Here is a 21,302-nt window from a genome sequence, read left to right on the forward strand (position 1 = left end):
ACAAATCTATAATTTCAATTACATCAAACACCACGGTAAATGTTAATTACAGCGTCTCCCCTTCAACGGGGCCCTCTCGTGTCAAATATTGTTGTGGTTTTCAACTTAATTTCCACTGGTTATTAGAAGGGTGGGAGTTCAATCTCCCCATGTTTCATCAGGTAGACCAGACTGCAGACAGGCATACGGCGTGACTTGTCGACTGAAAAATAGCCTTCGATCAGATGAAAACTGTCATTCCTTTGCCATCGTGGTGGCAAGTGCAGGAGGGTTTGATTTAACAGGAACCTGCCAAATAGACTGCCATTGCGGCTATGTCCATTCAGCTCGCAAACCATAGTGTCATCTTCCTGACTAGCATAAATGTTTCCAGTGTAGCCTACCCAGTTCCAGATAAATAGGCTACCCGTGTTACTGTTACAATCTCAAATGTTACAATGTCAATACATTCTGTTGCACCTCAGTGCTACAATGTAGAAACGCTGAAAGGAAATGAAAGCAGCCTATCATAGGCTACATTATAACGGGCACAGGCCGAAGAACGCATCCTTTCAAAGATCAAGTTCGTATGCACCTGACAATAAAAACATATCGCAAATGAGTAGGCCTAGGCTATATCACAATGCAGTCAAATGTATTCAGTTCAGGATGCAGTATACAACAACATAATTTGTTAATACATGTAAAATCGTCCGTTGCTTGAGGGAGGCATCAGGAAAAGCCCCACTGGATGCTTCCCTTCAACTAGCACAGTGTTAGCTGCCTGGATGCTTCTATCAAGAGACGATGAGCGCGTTTTCACCCACCTAACAATCCGACGAGGCAGCCAGACGATTCTTTTCCCTTTGTACAGATGACCATATGCTATATCCATCCATAGGCGCGGCTATGATTCAGTGGATAATTGTGAATATTCTGTGTTTCCGCGCATTTTCCTCCACAGTAAATAGGTCCACATACACGCACTGACTAGCACCAGACAGTGCACTACAGACTTCACTTCCTACCGAGGGGCAGAGGATATTTATATAATGCACACCTATTGGATGACAGCCCGTGACGTCACGTGATTTCGGGAGGTTTCTGCACAGTGATGTTACTGTTACAGTAGGCTACTACAATATGAGTAGCCTATATTATTGTATCGTGTAGCATGTGCCTAACCAAGTTAAAGGCATCTCTTTGGTAGTTTAAAGTAGGTTTATTGCAGCTCACCCAGTCTCGTCCAGACAATTATGGATACCAAATCCTACAAACATGTCTCGACTACAAGCACTACCCCAACCTGAATTGATGTCAAACTAAGACATAGGCCTAAAGAAGATGGAATCTGCTTGTTTTATTGCTGTAGGTATTATTGTTAAAAGGAAAATTATATTTTCCCCTAGAAATCTGTCTGCTGGGCTTGTGCTTGAAACATCAGTGCAAATATAGGTTACACTCCATATTTCAGTGTTTTGTTGAAAGCCTATTTAGTCCTATAGAATAGTATGCTGTCTGGGGTGTAGCCTGCCTTCTGAAGACTAGGCTTAGGCCTACTATCTGTTTTTTAGCCTATATTACACTATTGACAAATATGTTGTAAATAGACCAGCCTACATACAGTAGGCCTATACACAGAGAATAGTGATTCTTTCAAACTCATTGTAGGCCTACTTGTATATAGGCCGTCAGTTTACCTACATCTGTTTGGTGATAAGAAAAGACATTCGACTTGATTCTATGTTATCTAATTATTCTCCCTCTCTAATCCTGCCTCATGACACAGAGACAGGTTGAAGTCTCATGTCATTAAGTCATCTCAGTAAAGAATGAGAGGAACAAGAGCAGAGGAGAGAGGAACAAGGCCCTGTGATTGAGGAAGCACCCGTTTTTTTCCATTAGGTTCAGCACTTGTTGATAAGGATGACAACGTGTGTCTAGAAACTTTTCAAAACAAATGTTTATCTCTCTCACGTACAATCACTCTTGGCGTTTCTATCTCCATAATGTCTATTTCTTTCTCCTTAACCCCTTAGCGCAGAGCCTATGTTATAACCTTACTGTCACCAACATTGTAATGGCTGTCTTAATCTGTTACTCAAGGCTCTCAGTACTGTCAATGTTGTTATGATGTAGTTGAGTATTTTCAGAAATGAGTGAATAGGCCCGCCAGCGACCCCATCTGCAGTAAGAGGAAAACAGAAACAGTACACCTTATTTGACAAAATCGCTTCTGCAGAAAGCCCTGGAAAAAAATGAGAATACATGTATAGGATAGTATATAGGATTTTTTCTCTGTTTTCAAAGCAATTAATCAATAGTCATATTTAATGTGCAGACCTCCACCAAGGAATCTGTGTGATAGAGCATTTGACTATGTTACACCCTAATGTTTAGTCTTTCTGCCTTGTTTTTGTGGAGTTAGAAACTGGAATGTCAAAACTTGCCCTGTCCTGCAATGTTGAATAATTTTTTTAAAACATTCCTGAATTCGGATCGCGATCCGGATCACCACCAAAATTTAATCACTTGTTCCTTTTGTCATTTGCAACAACTCCACAACATATCATCCAAATCCTTTTTTTAAATGATCCTGCTGACAGACAAACAGAAAGACAGACAAGCCAATGCAACTGAAAACAACCTCCTTGGCGGAGGTAAAAATGGCATGCAGGTTCATGTGTAATTATTGAAAATACTGAAAATATGTGAAAATCGAAAATAGATTGTACTGTTCCCTGCCTGCTGCTTCATCTTTTTCCTTGCCTCCTTCATAGGAGGAAGGCCAAGAAAGAAAGAAAGAAAGAAAGAAAGAAAGAAAGAAAGAAAGAAAGGAAGGAAGGAAGGAATGAAGGAAGGAAGAAGCTGTATTCATCCACCACCTTCATAAATTTCCCCCTTAGAAGATGCATATTTCCATAGCCCAAAAGCAACACCACATAGTATTTTTTAAGCTTCAAATGTTTCTGAGGTCTGAAGCTCTGGTGTCACTGCTTCATGAACTACAAGGTGAAAGGCACATGTGAATTAGTATGCTGCCCTCCACAGGTTATAAGAGCACTAGGCAAGTTTAGAGGTGCATATCTGTCTTCATCAATTACAGTCCTACTTCCTAGACCGGCCTTGCCACCCATAAAGCTCCAGTCAACCGACATTTCCCCATAAATAAGGGTATGAGCAGACTACCGCTTCCTACCTGAAGGCAGAAGACGAAAACGACTTAGTGTTGGTTTACAGATGCACTGTGTAATATTTTCAATTTCCAGAATTCATGCTGCCCATTCACAAATGGTACCTTTTCCATGAATATTTACCACCACCATCAAATTCTAAGTAGCCCGTTCATTATCACTGGGAGACTTGCACTGTTCATACATGAAAAGGGGGATCTTCTCCATGATCCGGCATTTTGAATTTCCAGAAATTCAAAAAAAAGATTTCGCTGGAAGCGATCGTAACACAGCCTAATTTCATAACATCAAGATCTAGCCTACTAGTAAATATTAGTTTATTATTTAGTAAATGTTCATGAAAAGATCAAATTTAGCTGGCTGCACAGCTTCAATGAGCAGCATAGTTGCAATACTTACTCTCTGGCCACCATCCTACACAGTGCACCTTTAAAGTTCCAGTTCGTAGCCCAATATTGTTAGGTGTCCATTATAAAAGTATCTGTTCCTCGTTCACAAATAGTCCTTTCATATGAATATTTATTAACACCATCAATTTTAAAAATGTCTATACCTTTTTTATTTACCAAGGAGGCTATGTTTTCGGTCACGTTGGTTTGTCTGTCTCTCTGTCTGTCTGTCTGTCTGTTTGTGTGTCTGTCTGTCAGCAGAATAAATGTAAAAATTTTTGAATGGATTTGGATGAAACACTGATTTGGTGAACCTGACGAAGCGCAAGGCGAAATTAAGTCCACCAGTGTGCGGTGATCCTTCTTTTTGACTGTTTTCACTGAGCTGATGTGTTGAAACTGGGCCCACAATTTTTTTTTTAAATGCAGGAAATTGCATCCAAGATTTTTTTTTTCCCTGGGGGAGGACCCCCGCACCCCCCACTAAGGTGCCCCCCCATACCCTATCAAATGCCCCTCCAACACCTTGGTTCTGCAGCCGGGTCTGAACGGCACACACAGTTCTGATTTTCTTGTGTCTCACTTTTTAACAATAAAATTACAATGGACATCATACTGTCACATCCCTGTGAAGTAGGGAGCAGAAACAGACACCTTATACACCATTAACAATAGTAACAATGTTGTATAATAATAATAATGATTGTGCTTCAATTTCAATGTCAAATCTTTATTTACATCAGACACAAATCAGGCCCTATACAAAAAGGTAGAGCAAGCATAAATAAATAATATTGCCTTTGTGATATTTAGACCTTTTTTTAATCAGTCCGTTCAGTAGGCTGCATCATACAATAATCAGCAACACCTAAAATCAAATACTATTCTTTTCTTTACTGTTGAGCCCAATATCGAATGCCTTACATTGCCCTTGATCTTGACTGGCTTTAGATCAGCCTGCCAAGAGGAGTGCCAGTCAGTGTGTGTGTGTGTGTGTGTGTGTGTGTGTGTGTGTGTGTGTGTGTGTGTGTGTGTGTGTGTGTGTGTGTGTGTGTGTGTGTGTTTGCGCACGCGTGTGTGGATGTTTGTGGAAACGCCCTGCCGTTACTATCCTGTCCTGGGTGCGCCACACATTCCGCAGTGTGTGTGTGTGCGCGCGTGTGTGTGTGTGTGTGTGTGTGTGTGTGTGTGTGTGTGTGTGTGTGTGTGTGTGTGTGTGTGTGTGTGTGTGTGTGTGTGTGTGTGTGTATGTGTGTCATCCTGTATGCGTGTGTTTACCTTCCTGGGTGTGCCACCGCACCACACATTCTCTGATGGTTTGCAATGTTTATTTTATCTTTCCTTCTTGGCCAGAAGATGGAGCTGTGGTACAGTATTGGCTGGTAGTTCACAGCGGTTTAAGATCCACCTCTGCCTGTCTCTTGCTCTTTGCTTTGCTTTTGCTTTGGCCTGACCAACTGCCCAACTCGGCTCAGCCCTTTTCCCATTTACACGGCTACAACTTGCCCTCCATGGTTTCACAGCAAATAACTGTGTGTGAATAACTTATTTTGTAAATAATTTGTATTTTCTTCCCTTTTCAAGACACCTTTGCCTTCCCACTGAAGCAAGTACTAGGGTGGGGTGGGCATACATTTAAAATGGTGCCAATTGTGTAAATAAAAATATAATTTGTCGAATAGTGTGATCTCCCCTTTGTCTCTCGTGTGTGTGTGTGTGTGTGTGTGTGTGTGTGTGTGTGTGTGTGTGTGTGTGTGTGTGTGTGTGTGTGTGTGTGTGTGTGTGTGTGTGTGTGTGTGAAAGAGAAAGAGAGAGAGAGAGAGAGAGAGAGAGAGAGAGAGAGAGAGAGAGAGAGAGAGAGAGAGAGAGAGAGAGAAAGACAGAGAGAGATAAAGAGAGAGAGAGAGGAAGAGGAAGAGAGAGAGAGAGAGAGAGAGAGAGAGAGAGAGAGAGAGAGAGAGAGAGAGAGAGAGAGAGAGAGAGAGAGAGAGATATGGCGATGCTTTGTGCCATGCGTGCGTGTCCTCTCTGCCTCTGTGTTCCTGACCTCAGGGCTTTTGGAACAGGTGCAGGCAGCTTATGTGCACTGCAGATGGTGCGGGCTGGGTGCTGTCCTTTAGGCACCAGACTGGCACACTGTCTTTATCCAAATTGTGGTTTCAATGAAATACACCAGCAGTGGTAAGAAATGACTGCATGTGATAAATTAAAATAAAAAAAGACAGCAGTCGTTTAGAGAAGTGGATGTACTTGTCATAAAAAGTACAATTATAGTGTAAAGAAAATGAACTCTTAAAATGCACAACTTTCTACCTTTTGTAGCCTCTTGCTGGGGCCACTGGTGTGTCACTAATTTGCTGTTAATACTCAACTACATCATAACAACACTTGCTATGACCGTACCGAGAGCCTTAAGTAACAGATTAAGACTTGGCCATTACAATTTTGGTGACAGTAAAGTTATAACATAGGCTCTGCGCTAAGGGGTTAAACAACTCTGAGGAAGGCTGGTTGTCAAACCCTAGAAATAGAATTTTGGAACTTGTGAATTAAGAATTATGTCCCAATTAATCCGTGAAACTTTTACTGTAAGATGCAATATGTTATCATATGAATCTGTCACAGACAGATAAAAAAAAACGAAAGGAGCAGCATTGTCCCTACATTTACCTAGGCTATCAGATGTAAGCAGACAGCCATCCAATGGCACATCCCATTGAACAGGGCATGAGAAGAGTTCCATGGTCAGGGCACCTGAGGGGAGAATGGAGGGGAGCAATTTGTTCACTATCCCAACCTGTGGCCTGGCAATATCGCAAGTGAGATATAGTCTGGAAACCCCCTATTCATCATATTCATAGAGGAGCTTAATCTAAACCATTTAATATAGCCTACTATCTAAAGCTTAATGGAGAGCTAGTCTTTGGTGTTGATGATGGATCTGTTAACAAACTACATGTTTCTGTTAGTGTAGTAATAATATATCTTGCCCTTGCCTGATTCCGTGGTTGGGATTCCAAACTTACGTTAAGATTTCGGCCTTCAGATCAGAATGAGTGCGCAAAGATATACTTCCTATAGATACACTTCCATGCTATAGGCCTAGCAAACTTCCCAATGCTCACCCATGAATGTGACTGAAATAAAGAACAGTATTGAGCAGTGTCCCACAATCTCCTCCTTGACCACTCATAGTTTCAAGATAGATTGGATATGCTGGGGTTTCTATTGTAACGCTCCATTCTGTTGGCTGGGGTTACCTTTTCCATTTAACATTCCCAGGCCTGGGCTGGTAATCTGGCAGGGCATTTTCCCGTTGGGCCGACATTCCTATGGGGTCGGTGCTGTTTTTTGTTGTTGCTTTGTTTGGTTTTTGAGTTCCTGGGATACTGACCCACAACTTTGATAGGGCGGCCCATTGGTCAAGCTTTATACTGTATGTGTTTGACTGTGCCAAGCATAATTTTAGTTTAGTTAGTTCAGGAGTGTGGTGTTGGCTGTGTGAGGGGCTGGTCTATGAAATGCCAGGGACATGTTTTTGGTCCCAGACCAGCCCTAATTATGCCCCACATCCTCCATGCAGTTTCTTCATGGCCAGTGATTGTAATATCGGTTAGCTTTACTAAGACGCTTCAGTTCACTACCAGAACAAGCCACTGCCACTTATGATTTATCCTTTTTCTATCTTTTTTTATCGACCTTTACTTTTAATGTGTTCATCTTCTTTTGTTGACTGTTTTACTGGTAGGCTAGTCTAGGCCTCCCAGGCCTACCCCAAGTGGGGATAGGAAGGTCACTAAACAAATGTAGGCCTATTTGTTTATATTATTGTTTTTTGTTGTTGTTTGTTTGTTTGTTTATTTATTTGTTTTGTATGTGCCTTGGGTTTGGGGTTGTGTTTTTGTTAAAAGCTAAAAAAAAATGTTAGGCCTAATATAGAAATGCTTGGAAAAACGGGAAGGTAACCAAAGCTCAAAGGAAGAGTTAAAACTTTTACACAGATTTAAGTGTGCTTTGTTTCTAGATGTGTTTCTATAGTCATGCGTGTTGCTCTCATTTGCTTTGTTAGGTTTAGGCCACTGAAGGTCTACCTTTCCCATTAACTTCAGGAGCGTTTGCCAGCTGACCAGCTGATCGCTTTGGCCCACTGTCTGACACGCACGTTCAATATGCGTCAGTTCTATTAAGCGCTGGAACTGAGGAGGGCGCTCTATGTCTGCATTGGCTGCTAAAAGCAGATGATTGCGTCCATCTCGCTTGTGCCCAAGTCTGCCCACTCATCGCGCTCAACCATCTCCGTGTGCTGTTTTGATACACACCGCAGTCATTTCTCCGACTGGATGTTCTCTAAAGGTCAACGGATTAGGTTAAGGCCGAGATATTTTGCAACAGAACGTCTCTGGTTACGATTTCTTTATTCACTTCCGTAAACACCATCACACGACAATGTAACTTCCTGTCTTTACCGGAAGTCTTTATTGTTCCTGGTGTCGTCGTGGACAGAAAAACGGGAGCTCAGTGGAAATATTCGAATTTCAAAGAACTGGTATTTAATAACTACACCTGATTGGGACTGTATTCGGTTTAAGACATAGCCCGATAACAATGGCGTACGCGTACCTCTTCAAGTACATTATTATCGGAGATACGGGTGTGGGGAAATCCTGCCTCCTATTACAGTTCACAGATAAGCGCTTTCAGCCAGTACACGACCTAACCATCGGCGTTGAATTCGGGGCACGGATGATCACTATAGATGGCAAACAAATTAAACTCCAGATCTGGGACACAGCTGGCCAAGAATCATTCCGCTCCATCACCAGGTCCTACTACAGAGGAGCAGCGGGAGCCCTGCTGGTGTATGACATCACAAGAAGGGACACGTTCAATCACTTGACAACCTGGCTGGAAGACGCCCGTCAACATTCCAACTCCAATATGGTCATCATGCTCATCGGGAACAAGAGCGACCTGGAGTCTCGACGAGAAGTGAAGAAGGAGGAAGGTGAAGCGTTTGCGAGGGAACATGGCCTCGTCTTCATGGAAACCTCCGCGAAAACAGCTTCAAACGTCGAAGAGGCCTTCATCAACACAGCCAAGGAGATTTACGAGAAGATCCAGGAAGGAGTCTTTGATATCAATAACGAAGCAAATGGCATCAAAATTGGACCCCAACACGCTGCCACCAATTCTTCCCTTCCAGGCAGCCAGGGTGCACAGCAAGCTGGTGGGGGCTGTTGCTGAGCACTGCTCCTCTCCTCACCTTTCCATCATGCTAAGTAGGCTAGGGCTAATGCTCGTTAGCCTCCATCAAGATGAAGAAACGAAGAGAAGAAAGAAGATGAAACTACATTATATATTTATTGTTATCAATCTGTATATGTAGCTATGGTGTACATTGACTGAGCTAGGTCTCTGTATTGAATTTTTCTAAAGCTCAATACTGTAAGGAGCTAGCTTGAAAAGTGCTACATTATTGCTGCCATTTAACACCTGCTTTGGCCACTACAGGAGGTAACATTTTACGGTGATGTCTTTTCAGTTGTTCCTGTCATATAACCTCTATTCTTTCTTGGCCCTCTGACCTATGTACAGAAACTCTGTCTTCTTATTCCGAACTGCCAAATTTGTGTTTATCTATGTTTTGTTATTAATTCAGAAATAAGTTAACTTCTCCAGATAGATCTGCTGTTTGCCTTAAAAATAGACTTTTGGATGACAAAAAAACGCTTAACCACCACAAACATACCATTTATTCACGTTATGAATCACAGAGATCTCTCTCCCTACTTCAGGACGTTGGAGTACATTTGCACTCATAGCTTGTAATCAGTCCACATACATTAATGCATATCATGCATACTGTTTTTTCAATTAGTATATCTTTTCTTAATTTTAGTCTGCTGTGTAATGTCAGTGCAAATCAATATTACGTGTAAGAGTGGTTGTGTAATGATATGACTTGTTTTGGCAGTATGACCAGTATGGTGAACATCTTTGTCGTGAAAGGGGTATGACAAAAAGCCAAACCATAAGTATCTTTGTGACCCTATAACCTTTATTTGCTGTGTTCAGAAAATAAATACTGTCACGATGAAATATAATAAAACCCTCTGAATTAAAAAGTAACAGATTGGGGATGATTTTTTTTAAAGCCAATGTCTTAAATTGTTGGAATATTTAGTCTATTACTCTTTAAAAAAAATATAGGCTAGGCCTAGAGTAACATGTGTCTCTGTATGCATTTGAATCCTACAAAATAATTGGTGAAACACTTGTGCATTGGACACCTCATCCACTAAGCTTATTGGAGGCCTATTGGTTGAATCAGTCCATCTCTGCATGCTATAGGCTACTTCACAGTATCTCTGTGCATCTGGTAAATAAACATAAACACACTTGTAAGAACAGAAACAAAAGCTTTAAAACACTGTCTCTTCCTTCAAACAATTTCAAGCCTTTTTAAAAATAGATTTTTTTATAGAATTTAAAGAAGAGGGATATTGCCGGGTCAAAGGTCACATAATGTGCAAGAATGAAACAAGCCCAACCAACCTCACTTTTTAAAATGTGTGTGCGTGTTTTTGTTGTTTTTTTCCCCCCGTTATTTGACTGCTGAAGAACTAAAACATCCCCAGCTTCACGGCCACATCAACATTATCATTATTATCTCAATGTTTAGGCTACATGATTAGGTGCTGCAAGCAGTGCACATGGAAAAACATTATGAAACACCAAAGCCAGGCCCTGATGTAAGTTGGAGTAGGTGACATTTAAAGCAGCCCTTGAGCCATTGAAGGCCACAGTGATGCACACTGGCTTCTGTTTTCTTTTAGATAATGAGAATAGAACTGCCATTATTACAGCAATTTACAAGTGTCAGTCTACTGTTGGCCTCTAGGGGCAGTATATGCTGACCATCCATTTTGTGTGATGATGTAGTGGCTTTAGTCGGCTGCTGGTACAAGGATGGGGGTGGGAAGAAGATGGACAGCTCCGTGTCAGATCAAATGGGGCAGAAGAATGTCAAATGGATACTGGTGTACCGCCTGACCCTTAGAAACTGAGGTGGTTAATGAGGGTAACCAACTGTGTTTGTATTGTGAGGTAATGTCATATAGCCTAATGTATCTGGCCGGTTGCTTTCATGCCCTCTTACTTGCACTTTAAACTTCCAACTTGTCACACTCCATCCTGACCCATCATGGAGACTTACTGGATATCACAATGTTGAATTATAATAAGCCAGTTCCTTGGAGTTGTGAAATACTAGCAATCATAAATAGAAATGGTATAACAATCTGTGCCTGATATTATGCACTGAAGTACATCTAGCACAGTGGTTGCCAAACTTCTCACTTTTGGACCTAAGAATATTTTTGTGACCCCACCATATTCCAAACACCAGCTACATTGCAGGAAAAGTGAATACATGTATTAACCTTAAATGGGTATAATGTTAATGATATATAGTAATAATAATGTTTGTAAGAAAATGGTATTATGTTAGCCTGTAAATTCTCTGCTTTATGCAAAGTCCCTTCTGTTTGCAAATTAAAGTACTCATAAAAACAACTTGATTGCAGTAACTTGAGTAAAAGTACAGTGTAGTAACTTCCTACCCTTGGTATTTTATGGCATCATGGTGGGAATGCATGAGAACCATGCTCCGCCTGTCCTGGTGTGTGTGTGTGAGTGTGTGAGTGCGTGTGTGAGTGCTGAATAAAACATGCTGTCTTCGGGTTAGGGCTATTGATTGGCTCTGTGTCCACAGCTCGGTTACCAGCTGCCGTAGTAACAAAGAAGGCAAATTATCAAATGAAGGCGTCCATGAAAAAACTGTTGGGGAGTCTTTTAGTGGTTTTACTGATCTCCACTGAAATCAAAGGTGAGATTTGGACATTTGTTTACTTTTGTGGGTTGTTAGCATTGCCCTGTTCAGTATGTAGAGTCCTGTTGTCTGTTGTGGTGAGGCAGAGGTTAGGAGGTAGCTTTTTCTTTTTCAAGGGAATTCTTTGCCAATAAAATAACCACAGGTCAAGGTTTTTTGTAGAACTAAAGCCTAATTGCCTAGTTTAAAGACGTTTTGAAAATCAACAGCATTTGTTTTTTGTCTTTTTGTTTAAGTTTCCAGTTTGCATCAAACATGGATCATTTCTACTCTTTTCTGCCCACATGTTATAGGACATTGCACCAGACCCATCGCCGGGGACTATGTCGTGCTTGACGTGGAGACTTTTGTGGAGTCATCTATTGCTAGACTGAAATGCCAACCTGGGTATGAGCAAACTCTGGGATCTCCACGGACTATCATCTGTTCGGGAGGCCAATGGAGACCCTCTCCAAGCAGTTTCACTTGCAGAAGTAAGACTGTACAAATACAGTAGGCCTACATAATATTTTTTAATTTATCATCCAAAACATGCACTGTACATGCAAGCTTCACTCCAGCATTAAAGTACTTAAAATACCTAATAAATGTAGTAGATAGAGTTTAGAATTTCAAAATATGTTAATGTCATAATTGTGATATGTGTATCTTGTGGAGGGATGTTGTTTGTGGTGCTGAATGTCTGGGATGAGAAGGTTCCCCTTTACTTAAGTCTTTTACTTTCAGCCTTTTACTTTCAGCCTTTTACTTCAGGCTATACATGTGCACCGTCAGCTTTAGATTTACGCCTTTTGGTTACACTTTTGTATTTTCTGTTACCATCATTAATAATAGAATGTGCTGTGTTCACTAACACAACATGTACAATTACTCACTGATTTTGGCACATTACGTCTCCACCACGTGCAACAGAGCGCTGTTTTAAACAGGCTTTGGCATCCGTTTGCATTTTTTAGAAAAATCCTGCGGCAACCCGGGTGATATATACAATGGCCATTATGACTTGTCGGAGGGAACTGAATTAGGGGCCGTAATCACAGCCAGTTGCAATGAAGGGTGAGCGGTGTCTATACGTACATGTATCTCATTTTCAGTTATAATTGTGTGTGTGTGTGTGTGTGTGTGTGTGTGTGTGTGTGTGTGTGTGTGTGTTTGTGTGTGTGTGTGTGTGTGTGTGTGTGTGTGTGTGTGTGTGTGTGTGTGTGTGTGTGTGTGTGTGTGTGTGTGTGTGTGTGTGTATGTGAGAGTGTGTGTGTGTGTGTGTGCGCGCGCGCGTGTGCTTGTGTGTGTGTGTGTGTGTGTGTGTGTGTGTGTGTGTGTGTGTGTGTGTGTGTGTGTGTGTGTGTGTGTGTGTGTGTGTGTGTGTGTGTGTGTGTGTGTGTGTGTGTGTGTGTGTGTCATGTTGACATCAGTCATAGCGTGTATAGTGGTCTTGTATAGTTTGCATTTGCATGCCTCTATTTTCATTATGTTGCGTTCAAATGGGGCAGGGGCTTCATTCCATGTGTTCACTGTGTCTGCATCTATGTTTGCAATCTGCATTCAAGGTACTTCTTGATAGGTCACAGCAAAAGGACATGCCGGGCCAATGGAGAGTGGGATGGCAAGCTTGCCGTTTGTGAAAGTATGCCAACCTCCCTCAGGTGTATTTCTGTATGTTTTACTACATTTAAATAAAATCAACCAATCATTCCAGATGTTTTGCAATATCAGTAGACATCTTATGACACAGCAATAACCTTTGGGATGATAATGTTAAGATGTTTTAAAGAAATGTAAACAAATTACTTCCCCCAGTAGAATGATTAGGATCTCAGGGAGGGCTGAAGAAAAATTGCCTCGTTGAAGGGTACAAATAAAATCTATAATTGTTATTATGTAGTCCTGTACTGTTACACGAACCCACTCCAAAACTCTGGAGGAGCCAGTGATTGCTCTGATGATGATGATGATGATGGTTATTCCTCTCTCCACAGTGGTGAATTGCAGAAGGCCCACTGTCCGCCACGCTCAGCCTGTGGCGGGTGACAGTGAGCCTTTTGGCTATGGGGACTTTCTCAGGTATGAGTGCATCGATGGCTTCAGGATGGTCATAGGCACGGGCAACATGGTCTGTCTGAAGCACGGGTGGACTTCCCCTCCAACATGTGAACGTAAAGCAACACAGGCGGTGTCCAGAGAGATTAGAATGAATGGAAGAGGAAATGAACGAGTAATGAAGTAACGAGCTGCTTCCAGATTCAAGTTGTAGGCCGATTACGAGTAGTTATGAGTTCAGTGCCAAACTCTTAGCATTAATGTGATATTTTCTATTTCAACGCTATATTCAGGTGCAGTACAAAACTGTGGGAATTTTAACTCTTTTCAGAGGTCCGGCTCTTTTGGCTTGGCTCACATAATATGTTCCCAACAACCAGCCAAACACTACAGCTTCCAACAAAGAGCCGGCTCTAAGAGCTGGATTGTTCGTGATTAACACATCACTATACAGTCCTGTGTTTTTTTCCCCTCTGGGATGTTGTCTGACGTTTACGTCTTTTGTAGCTTACAAACTATTTATGTATTTCTGTACTCACGGTATTTGATGGTAGAGTTTAAGAGAGTGGAGTGTGAAGCAGTAGAGTTTGAAAATGACAGACAGTTAAATATGGTATACTTGCGTAATTAATTAACATCAAGTGGAAGAATGGGAACATTTTTTTTCAGCTTACTCTCTAGGCCTACTATACTTTGTAAGTATACTGTATGAATGCAAGCCTGCAAGCGCAAGTCTTTCTATACTGTGTTCTGCAATGCAGGTATCTGCACCACTCCTCTGGGTCTGGGGACTGGGCTGATTGCAGATGAGAGGATGACAGCTTCCAGTGTTTATGTTGAACGTCTTTGGAGAGGTGTGTGGGACGCCCACCTCGCACGGCTGGACAACTGGGCCAGGGTCAACGCCTGGTCCCCTGCTAAAAACAACCGCTTACAGTGGCTGCAGGTGAGCATCAACAATCACATTCTTCACACACAAGTTCATGAAGGGTTCATCAATGCAATCATTCGAATGACTGAATTTCCGGAATGCACGATATGCCCACTCAGTACATGAGAATATACGTACACACACATTACTCCATTCTCATTGGCCTTTCATACTGATTTTTTGCACACATCACCTGATAGAAGATTGATCAGGAAAAAACAGCTATAAATGTCCCACAGATGACGGTATAGGCCTATCAGGAGACCACATACATTCTCTATTGCTAAGGATGGGATTCAGACCTGCAACCCTCTGATCCGAAGACCAATATCCTAACCATTAGGCAATGGCTTAACACATTATACACAAGTTATACACAAGTTATACACATTTCAACAAGTTACAATAGACAGAATATATTATGTTCATCAAGTACTTCGTCCAATGGCACATGATGGAGCTCCCCAGTTTTTTTTCCCAGACTTTTCTTTATATAATGTGCCTTCAAGATCCCTGCTGGACATAGCCCCCTTTTTACTATTGGGGCAACATCATTCCTGTGCCTTGCCCAACGGTGCTACCTGCTTTCAAACCTCCGCTGTATAGGGGTCAGGTGCTAATGGGGCCTGGAGGCCCTGGTCTTGAAGCGAATATTACTCATGGCCATTGACATCGATAGTCGTCATTATCTAACATAGTAACACCCACTACAAAGATATCTTTAGATGTCAATCATGTTGTTTTTTTACAGCAAGGCCTTGGGTGTTATCTCTACCACTTTGTGCCAAAAAAAATCGGGCACATACAGGAGCGGATCCTGTAGGTGGCAGAAGTGTTATTGTGGATAGTCAGACCCATTATTTAGTTTCACTTCAAGTGATGTCAGCTTTTTGGTGAGAAATTAGCATTTTTTTGTGATTCCCACAGAGGATTATTAGAGGATTAGCGAATGGAAAGAGGTGCAACGGTTTTTTTTGCTGATGGATCATTTGACGTGAAATCAGACACTTTGGGACCCGACCGACACAGATTTCAATCATACTTGTTGTGCCTGTTAGCAATGTAGCACCCCAGAACTGCATTTGTGTGAATCTGACATCAATATTAAGGGAGAAACAGACTAGCAAAGGTTTACATATGAGGGTAGGACACTATACATTCAGCCTTGATTATATCAGTCAGTGTAAGTCACATAAAGATGTCTGTGGTGTTATTTGAAAGCTCTTTTCTGGCTCTACAAATTACACAAACAGCATGGAATACAACAACCCTCAGAATATGAATGATCATAAATTGAAAAATTAAAAATTGAATATCAAAAAAACTTATATTTTAAAATGGCCAGTTCCTTGTCTAAACATAGCCTGCAATGTCATGAACAACACCTGAAATGCTGGTGTTTGGTTCTTTATTCATTTCAGAGATAATGGGACTCAAAAATTTTGCATCCCACAAATCACCTAGTAATAATATGGCAATACCATAGTAATATCACATGACAGCATGTCTATCGAAATATGTGAAGGATGGAGATGGTCCATGAGGATGCAGGAAGTTCAGTTTCACCTCTCCAGTGGTAGGCATACATTCCGCAACACATGCTAGCCACTAGTTGCCATCATATACAGCAACAACATTCCCTTTGATGCTTGAACATTTAGAAAATTCCTTTACTGAGCTTATTTTTTCAACCCTGCCTTCTCTGAATGCGAAAATGGTCTAGCTTCCACTGTGTCCCATGACAATGGGCAGAAGCTGTGTAGTTTTTGAGTACCTGGAATAGGGACCGACGAGGGTGCCCACCGGGAAAATGCCCGTTATGCCAGATGGCCAGTCCAGTCCTGTCCCTGACAATCTATTACTACTTCATTACCACTCATTTCAACCTTTATGTCCCATTATCTCTGAAATAAAAAAAGAACCTAACACCCCATTTTCAGGTGTTTATTACCTTACAGGCTATGTTTAGACAAGAAACCGGTCATTTTAAAAAATATATTTTTTTAAATTAAATTTTTAATTTTTCAATGTATCATAATTCATATTCTGAAGTTTGTTGTATTTCCATGAAGTGTGTGTAATTTGTAGCCAGAAACGGGCTTTCAAACAACACCTCAGACATCTTTTTGTGACCTACACTGACTGATATAATCAAGGCTGAATATATAGTGTCCTACCCTCATATTTAAACCTTTGCTAGTCTGTATCTCCCTTAATATTGGTGTCAGATTCACACAAAAGCAGCTCTGGGCTGCTACCTTGCTATTCAACAGGCACAGCAAGTATGATTGAAATCTGTGTTGGTCAGGTCCCAAAGTGTCTGATTTCACGTGAAATGACCCTGATGACAGAGGAGAGTGTGTTCTGTGTTTTGCTGGGGTGGTGTTGACATAGACATAGAACTCAATTTCCTTAGAATCTTGAAAAAACGCTCAAAATGCTGAAAAACACAAGGCGGTATGGAGCTCTTTGTTTTGAAAATAGTTGACAGCTAACGAGTTAATAGGAACCTGTATCATGTTGTTGCCAGGCAACAAATGTAATAGAAAGATGAAAAGATTGTCTCAAGTGTCATCACCACACGTATTGATGTAGTTTTAAAGCAGTTATCAAATATCAGATATCAGATAACTAACTACTGTCTGCTATCCTCTGTGTCTGTACTACAGGTGGTACTAGGACAGTCAAAAAGATGAGGCGCACACAAGGCTTGCAGGTTCAAAAAGTGTATTGTGTCCGACAAAATAAAAAATCTTGTCGGACACAATACACTTTTTGAACCTGCAAGCCTTGTGTGCGCCTCATCTTTTTGACTGTCCTAGTATCACTATTTTTGGTGAGCAGTCGCACCAAGCAACAAGCGATCCTAAGTTCAAGGCGCAGACGCCAACTTTCTTTGTTTCTGTACTACAGGTGGACCTGGGTAGCCCTCAGACTGTCACAGGGATCGTCACTCAGGGGGCAAAGGACCTTGGGCTCCCCAAATATGTCACAGAATTCAAAATATCTTACAGTACTGATGGTCACTCTTGGACAGTAGTTTCCAGTGATGGAGAAGAAACGGTCAGTCCATTAATTAAATTTTTTAAATATTTAAGTTGATGTTCTTTGTTGTGTAACTCACTTTGACAATTTGGAAAGACTCACATGTCTGAACCACAGCCTTAGTAAAATTGGAGATTCTTGTGCCATATTCTGGCGCTCTAAAAAGACTATAATTTATATTTATTTGTGTTCGTTTGTTTCTACTGTAGATATTCCAAGGCAACAGTGATAATGAAGGGCTCAAGAAGAACCTGTTCAGTCCTTCATTTGACGCCCGCTACGTGCGCTTCCTACCTTGGAAGTGGCACAAACGCATCGCTGTCCGCATGGAGCTGCTCGGCTGTGTTTAAGCTCTGAGTTTTCTCATCCACCCCTGGACTCACCCCAGACAGTGAAAGCGAGGGTTCTTCTACCCTTACGAAAAACCTGTTTAAATAGGCCTACGGCAGATCTTCTTAGGTGTTACTGCAAAATGTATTTCTGCAGTATTATTTATTAAAGCAGTATTAGTAGGGAATGCAGTATTTTGAACATGAAAACACTGTATACTGCAATGATATTGCAAACACATTTTTCTGTCTTTTTCGCTATTTGTTTTTCATTTTTATACTACGATTTATTTCAAAAATAGACTGCCATTTTCCATCAGAAAAAAACCCTAATCGCTGTTATTAAAAAAAAAAAAATCATTGATAAATAATACTAATAAGAAGAACAATAATAATAGGCCTATTGATGATAACAATGATAATGTTATGTTATGAAAAGTTACATATCTTGTCCCTTACAGACCATCTTGTCTCTTTCAGACATAAGACCTGGTTGGCATGAACGTGGCCCCATATCATGCTGAAGCCCGTTAAACCTTTAAGCTCTGGGTCCAGGCAGGCCGAGTAAAACTAAATGCCACATATAAATATAAAACTAATTCCAGAGTATGGTGTTTGTTTAATCTTTATAGTTAAGGAAGCTACAAGGGCTGTAAATGGCTAGTAAAATTATGGGGGAAAGTATTTTGGAAAGAATTGGGGCCCCTCAATAATTGTTTATCTTCCCTTCCTTTTACTATTGAAAGAGCCTCTAATAACAATATTGACACAGTAAGTGCACATTCTGCCCCCTCTTTTATTTAACATTTACATGGATGAGCAGTCTAGATGATTGCATGGCTGTAACACGGGCTGTATGATTGCTGCCTTAGTGGTTGACCTTTAATTCGAGTAGTGTAGGGCTGCAACATGTCTTTCAACTATCTGTCTTATGCGGATTATAAGTGACAGTCTGGCTAATAAATGTGTATTGATATCTGATAGATTATTATGTATTGTTTCTATTAAATAACTCTTTTCCAAAATGAATGCTCTTTTCCATTTTATAGAATGTTGGGAAATTGACATTTTTGTACTGGGCATTCCATTGAATTATATTGCAAAATGCATTTTATAGAGGTTTAAAAAGTATGTTCTCAAAACATTTGAATGACCAGAATTCACACATAGATGGTAGGACTTCTTACCCAACATGATCTCCAAAAATTCCGTGCTCCTGGACACAGATGTTAAGGACACAAAATTCGTGTCCAGGAGCACGGATTTTGACAAAATTCCATGCGCCTGGACACAGAATTATTTTCCGTGATGGACACACAGAATGCGCTCTCTATACTCCCACAGCTCTATGTTTCCACAGTCTTGTGTTTTCTCAGGATTTTTCTAATTTCAAATATTTTTTCTCAAAAAAGTGTTTTCTTACTGACAGGTTAGGGTTAGGGATTGTTTTGGTCTGGGCACAGCTAGTTTTCTTTCAATCATTATATGAATTTGATAGCCTAGCAACTAACTGGAAAAAGGTATTTCTCAAAAATATGTCTTTAATGACAGGTGAAGGTTAGGGAATGTTTTTGTCAGGGCACAACTTAAATTGCTATAGCATTATTTTGTTTAGGATTAGCATTTGGTATGTATTTTCTAATGATAGAGATAACACAGTGCTGTGGTAATAGCCTATAGAAAGCACTTCCGTGTGCCCATCACGGAAAACAATTCCGTGTCCAGGAGCACGGAATTTTTGGAGATTAGGCTGTCTTACCAGTCAATTCCAATATTAAAATGCAAAAAAAAATGGTGGATATAGCGTTTTGTATGTTAGTTTTACACAACTCTCAAATGAACTAGATTATTATATACAGCTCCACAAAAATAAAAGGAACACCAAACCCAAAGTAATGCAACTCCCCGGCAAGACAAAGGCCTACCAGTACACCAGGAAACATGGAGGAGGCCATAGAATGGTTTCCAACCCAGCAGTGGGATCGTAATCTCCTTCTTTGCGCCAAGTGGCACAGAAAAAACAATGCCAGAGCCCTACAAAATGAATTTCACAGGCCACTGATGTGCATGTTTTTGCTCAAGTGGTCAGAAACAGAATTAATGAGGAGCGTATAAGGACCTTGTGTCCATATGTGGAGCATATGCTTACAGAGCAGCACTGTATGGAGTGATTTGCAAATACCAGAGACCATCAAGCTTGGCACATTCGCCATTGGTGTCCTGTACTATTCACAGATGAGAGAAGGTTCACACTGAGTGCATGTGACAGACATGACAAAGTCTGGAGATGCCATGCAGAATATTATGCTGCCTGTAACATCATGTATGTTATAAAGTCATGTACAGGTGAGAGAGTGGATAAATTAGACTTCATGGCGAGGATTGATTTAGAGGGACCAAAAAGGACGAGTTCAGTTTTAGAATTGTACAGTTAATGGCATCCAGGAAAACTCTGGGTGGAATCATTTGATCTTTTAAAAAATTATTTTTATTTTTAATTTAATTTATTTTATTTTATTGGGGGGGGGGATTTCATTGTTTTTTTTCAGATAGGACAGTGGAGTGACAGGAAGCGAGATGGGAGACAGAGACGGGGAAGAATCAAGAAATGACCCTCGGAGGGAATCCAAGCTGGGTCGCCCGCATAGCAGTCCATTGCCCAGCCATTAGAGCCACGGCTGGGCCTTCATCAGGTACACCTGGCCCTTAAAGTAGCATAATAGGCAACGTCAAAACATTAATATTCTTGATTGTGGAGCTTTGAAGTAAAGTGGTTGGTTGCAGTACCATGAGTTTCAGCACAAAATTAAAAGACACATTTTACATTAGTTAGTTAGTAGTTAGTTCAGTTTTGTTTGTTAACTTCTAGAGACACTACTGTCAAATGATTGACAGAAAAAAGGACTTTCACAACACCATGATGGGAATGCATGAGAACCAAGCTCCGCCTCTCAGGTCGTGTGTGTGTGTGTGTGTGTGTGTGTGTGTGTGTGTGTGTGTGTGTGTGTGTGTGTGTGTGTGTGTGTGTGTGTGTGTGTGTGTGTGTGTGTGTGTGTGTGCGTATGTGTGTGCGCGTGCGTGCGTGCGTGTGTGTGTTGAACACACTGCCATCAGGTTAGGGCTATTGATTGGGTCTGTGTCCACCAGGTCGGTTACCAGCTGCTCGAGTAACAAAGAAGGCAAATTATCAAATGAAGGCGTCCATGAATAAGCTGTTGGGGAGTCTTTTGGTGGTTTTACTGATCTCCACTGAAATCAAAGGTGAGATTTGGATTTTTTTTTTTTCTTAATTTTTGTGGATTATGTAACACTGCCCTATTTAGTCTGTAGTCAGCCTTTCCTGTCATCTGTTGTGGTGAAGCAGAAGTCAGAAAATGTGTTTTTCTTTTTCAAGGGAAGTCCTGTATGATCCCATTACAACAATGGCAAATACTGTAGGTCATTTTTTTTACAGGGCACTATTTCAGCCTAATTTAAAGCATTTTGAAAATCAACCACTTTTTGGAG

The 21,302-nt window shown here is 41.0% G+C and overlaps 4 protein-coding genes across 5 annotated transcripts in view; 3 read left to right on the forward strand and 1 right to left on the reverse strand.

Annotated features, from left to right (window-relative positions):
- abhd2a (abhydrolase domain containing 2, acylglycerol lipase a) overlaps positions 1-989 on the reverse strand; it is a 26,727-nt gene extending 25,738 nt beyond the window's left edge. For both annotated transcript variants that reach the window (XM_063189269.1, XM_063189268.1), the window contains exon 1: positions 807-989. The gene's annotated coding sequence lies outside the window, so the exon portion shown is untranslated. The remainder of the gene's footprint in view (positions 1-806) is intronic.
- A 6,770-nt stretch (positions 990-7,759) lies between these two features.
- Positions 7,760-9,691, forward strand: rab2a (RAB2A, member RAS oncogene family). The gene has a single exon (XM_063189270.1). It carries the CDS (start codon positions 8,168-8,170, stop codon positions 8,804-8,806), a length of 639 nt encoding a protein of 212 aa, XP_063045340.1. The 5' UTR covers positions 7,760-8,167; the 3' UTR covers positions 8,807-9,691.
- A 1,552-nt stretch (positions 9,692-11,243) lies between these two features.
- LOC134439370 (sushi, von Willebrand factor type A, EGF and pentraxin domain-containing protein 1-like) lies at positions 11,244-20,315 on the forward strand. The gene is made up of 8 exons (XM_063189295.1): positions 11,244-11,450; positions 11,747-11,926; positions 12,410-12,509; positions 13,001-13,077; positions 13,430-13,606; positions 14,252-14,436; positions 17,335-17,484; positions 17,676-20,315. The coding sequence occupies exons 1-8, from the start codon at positions 11,381-11,383 to the stop codon at positions 17,814-17,816; spliced, it is 1,080 nt and encodes a 359-aa protein (XP_063045365.1). The 5' UTR covers positions 11,244-11,380; the 3' UTR covers positions 17,817-20,315.
- Positions 20,316-20,337: 22 nt separating this feature from the next.
- Positions 20,338-21,302, forward strand: part of LOC134438672 (sushi, von Willebrand factor type A, EGF and pentraxin domain-containing protein 1-like) — a 29,944-nt gene continuing 28,979 nt past the window's right edge. Inside the window, exons 1-2 of the mRNA XM_063188286.1 lie at positions 20,338-20,488; positions 20,943-21,056. Coding sequence (XP_063044356.1) covers positions 20,404-20,488; positions 20,943-21,056 — 199 coding nt within the window. The 5' untranslated portion in view covers positions 20,338-20,403. The remainder of the gene's footprint in view (positions 20,489-20,942; positions 21,057-21,302) is intronic.

The sequence above is a fragment of the Engraulis encrasicolus genome, chromosome 22 (genome assembly GCF_034702125.1).
Source record: "Engraulis encrasicolus isolate BLACKSEA-1 chromosome 22, IST_EnEncr_1.0, whole genome shotgun sequence".
NCBI classification, from domain to species: Eukaryota; Metazoa; Chordata; class Actinopteri; order Clupeiformes; family Engraulidae; genus Engraulis; species Engraulis encrasicolus.